At 46.2% G+C, this 9910-nt stretch overlaps 1 protein-coding gene across 1 annotated transcript in view; it reads right to left on the bottom strand.

Annotated features, from left to right (window-relative positions):
• Window positions 1–4592, bottom strand: part of cplane1 (ciliogenesis and planar polarity effector 1) — a 28534-nt gene extending 23942 nt beyond the window's left edge. The window contains exons 1-11 of the mRNA XM_080017289.1: window positions 4471–4592; window positions 3222–3430; window positions 2764–2899; window positions 2558–2677; window positions 2195–2427; window positions 1964–2070; window positions 1710–1866; window positions 1511–1614; window positions 1069–1251; window positions 468–723; window positions 53–238 (exon numbers count right to left, since the gene is read on the bottom strand). Of these exons, the coding sequence (XP_079873415.1) occupies window positions 53–238; window positions 468–723; window positions 1069–1251; window positions 1511–1614; window positions 1710–1866; window positions 1964–2070; window positions 2195–2427; window positions 2558–2677; window positions 2764–2899; window positions 3222–3302 (1563 nt within the window). The 5' untranslated portion in view covers window positions 3303–3430; window positions 4471–4592. The remainder of the gene's footprint in view (window positions 1–52; window positions 239–467; window positions 724–1068; window positions 1252–1510; window positions 1615–1709; window positions 1867–1963; window positions 2071–2194; window positions 2428–2557; window positions 2678–2763; window positions 2900–3221; window positions 3431–4470) is intronic.
• Between the last annotated feature and the right edge of the window lie 5318 nt (window positions 4593–9910).

Here is a 9910-nt window from a genome sequence, read left to right on the forward strand (position 1 = left end):
CAAAATGTGTTAAAGCATCTAAGAACTAAAAAGGAGTTTTAATGCAGAAAACCTGTGCTTTGCGAAAGAGCTCTCTGGTGTCACCCATGGCTCCCTGGTCCTGCAGGAAAAGGGGCAGGGTGGAAAAGGCTTTGGCCGGTGAATTTGCCAGGTCGGGGCTGATAATCGGATCCACCTCCTCCTGGCTGGTGCTCAGGTTCAGAAACACCACCGTTTCTAACCACGTCCTTGCGTGAACCTAAAAACATGAAAGAGCACGAGGAAAAATCGTCGTTCGGAGACGTACGAATAGAATTCCTAGGTAGCAGAGTTAAGGTTAAAAATGACCATCAGCTAGAACGTACTAAAATTACTAGTATGTTGATTCCCCACTCCCCAAAAGTTAATAAATCACGGAAAAAAACTCATGTCGGTAAAAGGATGATAGTCTGAGAATGTAAAAAGATAAATAAAATGTCCGTTATTACCATGCCTCGTGACTTATCCAGCCTCTGACTGCTCTTGTCCATGTCCCTGCTTGCCTCGCGTAGCAGAGCTGTGATTAGCCTGGCCGGGGAACACTTCCCTGGTGCTCTCAAAACAGTGACCATGTACCCATCAGATACAATGAAGTAAAACAGCCCCGGGTGCCAGGTCACAGAAAAACGCTGTCTAAAAACATCTCGTACAGATAAGCTGGAGCTCGACAGGGAGGCCTCGGCTTTCCCCGAAGACTCCGGTGGCCTGAAGAAAGAATGAGATTTAAAAAAAATTTTAAAAAATGTAACAAATACAATTTCAGACATAACGAGGACTTGAACTTTCACATCATGAAAAAAGGTGTGACATCTTATACACTTTACATATCCTAGTTAAATGCTTTCCACGTGAGTGGCAACTGTCACTACCAAACGCCTGTTGATCTCAAGCTTGGATTTACATATAAAAAATAAAAAAAGTTAAGATATGTTGATGTCTGCATGTTGGAATGTCACAATACTCAAACAGAAAGAACACAGATGGAAAGAAAAGGCAATCACTGCTATCCTGACATCCGCTATGCCGCTGCAAGCATGTAAAAACAAATACCTGTATGTGACCAGAGGATGCAGCGGTAGAAAGTGTGCAGGCCCAAAATCCACATTGCAGCCGGAGCTGGAAAGACTGAGGAGCCCCCCGAGGCGAGCCAGTACAAGCAGGGAGCCTCTCTTCAGGACGCAGGCTAGAAAAAGCCCGTTTGGGGACCAGCTCACGCTGCCCGCCCAGTAGGATCTAGCAGGAAATGTCGTTTGTTTAAAATGGACCAAATACTCTCCGACAAAACAATAAACATTTAAAAATGAGGGTGAACATTGCAGTGTTACAACTGTAGGCATTCCATTAACTTTTTAGATGAATAATCAACCTTTTGATCAATTTAAAATATCCTCAAACAGATCTAAACAAGGTGTACACTGAAATTGCAAAACCTGTAACCTTTGCCAGACTAAAAACAAGTTGGATCATACGTCGCTCGTAATCCAAAGTGTACCTTATGTATTTGGAGGGGATATTCAATTTCTTGCTTCCGCAGCCTCCCAATCCCTTCGCTATTGACACAAAATCATGTGTGCTGACAAAGAGAACCTGTGTTGCCTGTAATAAAAAAATAAAAATAAAATAAAAAACAATTGCAAGAAATGCACAGAACAAGTAACACAAAAGGGGGGGGGGGAAATAGATAGACTCACCCTGGGGTCTTTTTGGTTCAAGACTACGGCAAGCAGTCGACCATCAGGGGAGAAAGCTGGCACCAATGACCCTCTGGACTTCACTGCTCTACAGGGTGGAGTGAGCGAGGACAAGGGGTATGTCTTGGTGGCCCACAGTACGCTGTAGCCGACAGCACTGAAAACAGAAAGACCAACGTCACATTTAAGACCAGAGATGTAGGTTTTAGCCATTGTGATTGTCGTTACAAATTGCGGCAAGTTAGTCCGCTCACCCGGTAGTGCTCGAAAGGCCTTCAACCCACTGGATTGTTAGGAAGGTGATGGTTAGCTTTTGCTCAGAAGTGAAAACAAAAGCTGAGAGACACAAATCACCAATAGCCTGTTCAGGGTTAAAAAAAATAAAATAAAAAATTAAAAAGTATTTAAAATAATCAGTGTGAAATAGTTAAATATTAGTTACGAAAGACTGCGCAAATCGTTGACATAACACTCGGTATAAAGACCTCGGACTTGACAAAGACGTTGTGTTGGGTGGCTTCTTTGTCGTGTGAAGAAGGCAGAACGGTGTCCTCATGGGGCTGAATGTGCGCCCAGCGTCCCTTGATGGCACCATCCCGTGTCCCGGTCAATTCCCTGATGTCTGCGCATTCCCACAGGTAAACCTGCCCGGTAACAGCCGCGAGAAGTACGCGCATTCCGTTCCCCGAAACCTGAAGAGATAGACGCCTGGCACTTCCTGGGAACACAGGAAAGATACGCATGAGCTAACGATATATATAATTATATAAATATTGCTGTATAAAATGTTGTCCTTGGTTGTTTTGTTTTTTTTGTTGTTTTTTTTTTTTTTACTTAAAAAAGTATACCTTGTACGGTACTAATCAGGTGTGCTATTTCGGCCACAGCTGCAGCCGTCTTTAATAAGTCCTTATCCCTGTTCCATAGAAACAGCTCTCCGGAGGCCAGCAAACCAGCAAGCCAGGTGCCTGGGAGAAAATCCAAATTAAAAAAAAAGAAACCCACAGCACGTTCCCACGATACGTGTCGTCAACTAATTTCACAATATTCCTACCGGTCTGAGATGGAGCCATTGCGACCACCCTGTTGAGCAAGGGATGGAGTTTCGGGATCTTCTTCTTAGTTTGGCCGGACACCATGTTTATCTCACTGATCCGTTTGTCATCCAGCAGGAAAACAGACTCCTTCTCCTGTGAGGTGAAACCCATCGTTTTACGATTGAGGAGAGATATTGGGGAGGTTTGAGGAGAAGAACCTCAGAGAAAAGGACAGAAGAGGCCCATTCTACTTTCTCATATAAATTACAGCGATCTGTACGAGATTTGTCTGAAGTAATGAAACGCACGGGTAGAATGGGCGGCATGCGAGTGCAACACGTCTCCGTAGCCAGAAACAGGCGTGACAGTTGATTGTACAGCCGTCTCCAACAGACCAACATGCTTCATTCTGAAACAAGAAACCAATTTTGTATTTTTGAGATTCTGAGCCAGTTGCTCCGCACGGCCTGTTCACCTGCCCAAGCCAGCAGAACCGCGGCCACGGCTTCTTTCTTTTGATGCTGGATGACAGGACGACCTCCAGCTTCAGCTCCATCTTCAATGAGTCCCGGGGACGACCTCCAACTTCGGCGCCGTCTTCAATGAGTCCCGCGGACGACCTCCAGCTTCGGCTCCGTCTTCAATGAGTCCCGGGGATCGGTGACTCACACAGGGAGTGGTCATCTGGAAGGGAAGAGAAGCAGATTCTCGCTTGTTGTCATTGTTGTTTGACCCGCTGGGCCGGGTGATGATGACAACATCAAATATCCAGATATTTAGAACGTTACTTTACCGTAAGAAAAGTCAAGAAACCTCTTTACTCAACCCAGGGGGGTAAAGCAGGCGTTACGGCAGCAAAAAAAACAAAACAATGCAGTCAAGAAAGAGACAGAAATTCACACAAATTTACCCAAATTTAAATACGATCTTCTTCGCTGTCACATGCTGGGGCAGTGGGCTGAGCGTCGCAGACAACAACAGACTAAACAAACTAATCAGGAGGGCCGGTGATGTCGTAGGAGAGGAGCTGGACACCCTGACGACCGGGCCAGAGAGGAGGATGCGGTCCGGGCTTCAGTCCATCTTGGGACAATGTCTCACACCCTCTCTACGACACACTGGCCCAGCAGAGGAGCAGCTTCAGCGGAAGACTCCTCTTACCCAGATGCACCACAGAGCGCCGCAGGAAGTAGTTCCTGCCTGTGGGCATCAACCTCTACAACGCCTCCCTCAGAGTCAGACACCCCCTCTCTGTAACCTGACCTCAAAACACGGGCTTCCACTTCTGCACCTTCTTCTTTTTGCACATTTTAACTGTACATTTTACACTTTACCATGTGTATATAGATATGTTTATATATATATTTATATATAAATATGTTTCTTAATGATTATTATATGTTGTATGTAAATATGTTGTATGTAAATATGCTGTATGTAATTTCCCCCTGGGATTATTAAAGTATTTCTGATTCTGATTCAAATTTAATTGAGACAAGAAATAACATACACACATCGATCTACACAAAGTGCACATGACGTGTGTTACTGTTAATACTGCCAGTATTCAGTTAAAAGTCGCCAAAAAGTGGGATGCAGTAAAACAAAAACAAAAAAACCAGCACTCGAAGGCGTTTAACTACATCACGACCTTTCGATAACGGGACGATATCTCGTCCCATATCACGATATTGACATTCCGTCAATATATCGCCGAGCCTTACCTCAAACCGTTTGGCGCGGAACTGAAGAGCCGTCGGAGTCTCCGTTCTCACTGAATTTCTCCAGATAAAAAGTAAATCAAAGTGCATCGCGACGAGAGCATGTCAGCCGCCTCGTGTTGTCGTTGTCGTCGTCGTCGTTGTTGTTGTTGTTGTTAGCCACCGCTAGCTCAGCCAGCGTTAGCGCCCAGCGGAGGAAGGGGGGGGGGGGGGGGACGCCCCTGGAAAAGCCCCGAACTGCGGTCCCGTCGGGCCGCACACGCGGGGAGGGGGAGCGGGCACACACAACGCCCCGGAGAGCGGGATCATTTCGAGCTTCCCTCCGTCGACCGCTTCGCCCGCTACCGCAAGCCCGGCGGCCGCGATCCTCCGGAGGGCACGCGTATCCCTGGGAAACGGGCGGCAGGGGCGTCGCCGCGAAGGAGCGTCGCCAGGCGGTCGGTGACGTCATCGCCGACCGACGCCACGTGACCGGAAGTGTTTTGACGGCTCTCCCCGCCACGTGGGAGAGTAGAAACAGAGAGACATAAACAAACAGCTGGATATGTCAGCATAAGAATAGAGGCATGACCCGAATTTCCCTCGGGCGATCAACACAGTTGTTGTTATTTATAATAATAAATATTATCTGTTCTTGTTAGGGGTTCAGCCCCCTTGGTGTTGCTGGGATTTTTTTTTTAAAGGGGGTCCGGCTGGCAGGGCTTGATCTGCTGTTGTTATTGTTTGGGGGGAAAATTCTCTGCAAAAATCAGATACATCTCGTGGTTGAAGTCTCATCTGAATCGGTCCACCCACGGAGCAGAAATTTGTGGGAAGACGGACCAAATTCGGCCGAAATCACAAACATGGCCCACCCGGCTTTAAGTATCTGGAACACAACAATGAACAGTTGAGGTGCCGGGTTGAGGTTGAGGCGTCGTTTAAACCGGTATGTCACAAGCGTCTTGTGGTTTAAATTTCATCCAGATCGATCCACACACAGAGCAGAAATTAGCGAAAGACTGATCAAATTTGACCCCAAGTATTCAGCAGGTCCTGCTTGACTGGCATGCCACTTTTCCTAGACAAAAGAACTAGATGAGATTTACAGTAAGACACTTTATGAAGTTATCATACTATGTACTATAAATGTGGAGGTTCTGATTCAAAGTGTCTAGTGTGGGGTGTGGAGATTACAAACTATGCATTTACGTGTGGTTTGTGTACTTTCTTATCTGGTAGATGTCTGTAGATCTTTTCAATTGATATTTTATCTCCGTGGTCCCCATTACTTTGTCGGATTAATGAAAAAATACGATAAACAGTATCCAGACGTAAGTCCACGATGTTTGTAACTTTTTTTTTTTAACTTGTGATGCATTTCACAGGAACCAAAAAAACATAATACGTACCTAAAAGGAATAAATTGGACCTTTGTGTATTGCTGCCTGCAGCTATATTTATCACTCTCATTCTCCTTGGCATTTTTCCGGCTAAAAGTGCCCGGAACACAACAACCGCCAAACCCACGGACGGGGGTTGAGGACCGCGATGTCTCAGACATCTCGCGGTTCAAGTGTGAACCATATCGATCTACACCTGGGGCAGGAATTAGTGGAAAAACTCACGAAAGTGTACTTGAAGTTGTTGGCACATTGCAGATACACCAAGACTTCTGGTAGGGTGGTAGAGCGAGCCGAACTCACTAGCTAACAAAACATTGCTTTCTGATGTATGTAAGAGGATTTAGACTGCTGCATCCCAGTGGGGTACCAATAGAGCAGGCTTGATAAAATAGGTTGGTTGTATCCCAACAGGCCCTGCGCACCGCAAGCAGAATAAAGTATCCTTCGGTACGCTTGTTGGAGCGTAGTACCCAGCTATAGCCAGCAGGGGGCAGAGTGCTACAGCAGGAATATCACTCCCTCTCCTCTGGTCTAGTGAGAGATGGGACAGGACGTCCAATGTCACAAAAGCCACTTTTTGGAAATTGATTTCTTTTGAGAGCCACTGTACCCAGGCGCAAATTCAAACTTCATGCATGTGTGGGTATAAGTGCACTTGTTTTTATTTCTTTATATCACAAGCTTATTTGCTCATAGTATTATTTATAAAACGGTTGTTTTAAGAAGAAGAAGAAGAGAAGAAGAATCTTTAATTATCACACCACACTACAACACATGCACACACACACACACACACACACACACACACACACGCAGATGCTTTGTCCGGTAAAATGGTGGCCGGTAAAATGAGGCCTCTGCATTTAACCCATCCTGGCTTGTCCTTCCTCCGGGGGGGGGCAGCCAGGAGCGGCGGGCAGCAAGATTTCAAGAGATTCAAGATTCAAGATTTTTTATTTGTCACATACATATACATACTTCGTTGCATTCGTTGACGCGCCCGGTGACGAGTGTCCATTGCTGGTCAGACGATGATGTGTGCATGTTTTTGGTGGGGGTCCTTACTGACGTTAGGTGGAGGAAACCCCATGTGAGCACGGGGAGAACATGCAAACTCCACACAGAAAGGCTCCTCTTTGGGAGATAACCCGCCCAGAGCACGGTGCCAATAATACAATATTATTTTTATATTTTTGCATTATTTGTCACTTTTCATCTTATTATCACCTCTATATCCCCAACGTATTTATTTATCACATTTAAATAATGGCCTTTCTCTTTCCACGTCATGTTCCCCTTGGGTAAAGTCAGTCATTACCATCTTTGCTTGCAGGAAATTAATGTTTTTGCTTTATATCTTAGGGAGATAGATGTGACAATGTTATTGAGAAAACACATCCCTAATCCAGTCTCTTAGTGGGTAGAATACATTTGCCATCTGTGAAACTCATTCAAACTGAAAATGACACACAAAGAAACCATTTCATAATATATGGTGACAAGCAGAATGCCTTAAGTCAGCCCTGTCTGACAGATTTTTTTTGTTTCCTCAACTGAAGAGATATTTTACTTGGCGCCAATCACAGCTAAAGCATCAGGTATGTCCTTACTACAAACTGTAAAGAAAAGCAAACTGAATGTAAAACATTGAGGCAATATGAATCAGAATCAGAATCAGAAATACTTTAATAATCCCAGGGGGAAATTACTTTTGTTACAGCTCCAAATCTACATGCAACATATTTACATACAACATGTAATAATCATTAAGAAACATATTTTTATATAAATATATATATAAACATATCTATATGTTATAAACATATCTATATAGAGTGTAAAATGTACATGTATATGTGACAAATTATAATGGTTGTTACAAATAGTAATTGTGCATTTGATGAGGGAGAGAAAAAAAGACCTGAGGAAGGGTTGTTTTCTGCATAAACAGGACAGCAGGTAAAAGAGTCAGAATGAGAGGGTAATATTCAGTGGCCCTTCTGAGGGCAAACGAGGGCAGCAGCTGTTTCAACCTGTCGACCAGACATAGCGGGCTTTTCATGAAGAAACGAGACGGTCGACCTAGCTGCACATTTTGAAAGCCATGAGGAAATGCATAGATGTATGCATTATATAGTGTACAGCGTTTGTTTGGTTTGCCCTCAGGCAATGGCTGCACTATTCATCCAGTGTGCACTATGTTCAAACCTGATGTATAAATATAAATTATTTTGGACAACCGTCTCACTGCATTTTGCCAACTTCAAGATGGCTAAATGTGTTGAACATAGACGACAGGTGTGGAATATATTCCTCGAGTGTGAACAATTAGATCATATCATGATGTACTGCTATTTAATGCAGTGTGTCACCGTGGCAATGATAAGTAAATGTTATCTTACATGATCATATATTTTCTATCTATCTTATCATATCTTAACTTATTTTATCAAAATCATGCAATAACCAAGCAAATTGCCAAAGTAGATTCACTTCAAGGCATATATTATATTTAGGAACTCAGTGTATTGGTCACTGTGTTGATGTTTTAGTAATTCCAACAAAAAGGCCAAGCAAGGCAAGCGCTTTGCACGAGGCTCAAAATGCATCTATACAAAAGCAAAGACGAAGAAAAACATAGACATGTCAGCGCAACCACACCCGCGTGCGGCCATCGGGTCTCGAAACCCGGCCTACACGCTTTCAACACGGCGAGACTCGCACCCACACCCGCTCGGGTCACAAGGGCTCGAGCCAAACGAGCAACTCCGCAGGGTTGTTACCCGGCCTCGCGCATCCGCGAAAAACAGACGGTGCGTATTTAAAACGAACGGCGCCCCCGGTCGCCCCGATCTGCGCCCCCCCGGTCGCCCCGATCTGCGCCCCCCCGGTCGCCCCGATCTGCGTCCCCCCGGTCGCCCCGATCTGCGCCCCCCCGGTCGCCCCGATCTGCGCCCCCCCGGTCGCCCCGATCTGCGCCCCCCCGGTCGCCCCGATCTGCGCCCCCCCCGGTCGCCCCGATCTGCGCGCCCCACTCCGTCGCCGCGGCGGCCGCGCGGTCCGCCCCCTACTACACCTCTCCGCGAACCGAGCGGCGGGCCCGCGCCGACGTCACCGTCGTGGGCGCCACTTCCGCCTCCCCCTTCGCCGCCGATTGGCCGGGTCGCGGGGGTATGCAAACGAGCCGCTGATTGATTGGCCTGGAGCCGGTTTCAAGTGTCCAGGGGACGCCGCACCGCCACACTGTAGCCTAGCTTGGTGGGCTGGCGGCGAGCAGGGATGGAAGCTGCCCCCGAAACCGAGCACAATCAGATTTGAGCTTTATATTTTATATACATACATATATAGATATCATAGACTTATATATATATCTACATCTATATAGATATAGATATAGGTATATTATTTTTTTTTATGACCGACCTCCCTCAGAGTCGCACTCTTCATGGAGCGGACGCCGCCGCCCGTGGATGTATCCCGTGAGATCCCCAGCGCGCGTCGGGGTTCGGGTGGCGAGCTTGAGGGAAAAACGCCTTCGGAGCGAGAGAGCCGCCCGTCGGCCGCGCCGAGCCGAGGATAAACAAGCCCCGAACGAGAAGATAATAAACGACGGCGAAGACGACCGGACAAAAAAAAAAAAAGAGAGAGAGAGAGAGAGGGGTTTGTATTCCGCTTGTAACTTGTTTTATCGCCTTCTCCTTTACCGCGGACACTTGGTTTGTTGTTGTTGTTGTTGTTGTTGTTGTTGTTGTGCAAACCGATGAACATCTCGTTTAACGTGATCTTATTATTCAGTGCGCGGTTACGGGCAGGTGCACTGGCTTTGATTTGTAGCCGCACGTCGGGGGGGGGGGGGGGGGGGGGGGTCGCACAGACGCAAGTGACCGATTCTGATCGATTTTATTTTAAGTATATTTGAACTTTATTGCGTGTTGACATTATTATTATTCTTCTTTTTTTTAAACCCAGTTTTTATTCCCATGACTTTTATTTTTGCCTGTTGTTTTGGGATGCGGGCGGTTGTTACGCCGCGGTTGGCGTCCGTCTGTCGGTCACGA

Source organism: Zeus faber (genome assembly GCF_960531495.2).
Source record: "Zeus faber genome assembly, chromosome: 17".
NCBI lineage: Eukaryota > Metazoa > Chordata > Actinopteri > Zeiformes > Zeidae > Zeus > Zeus faber.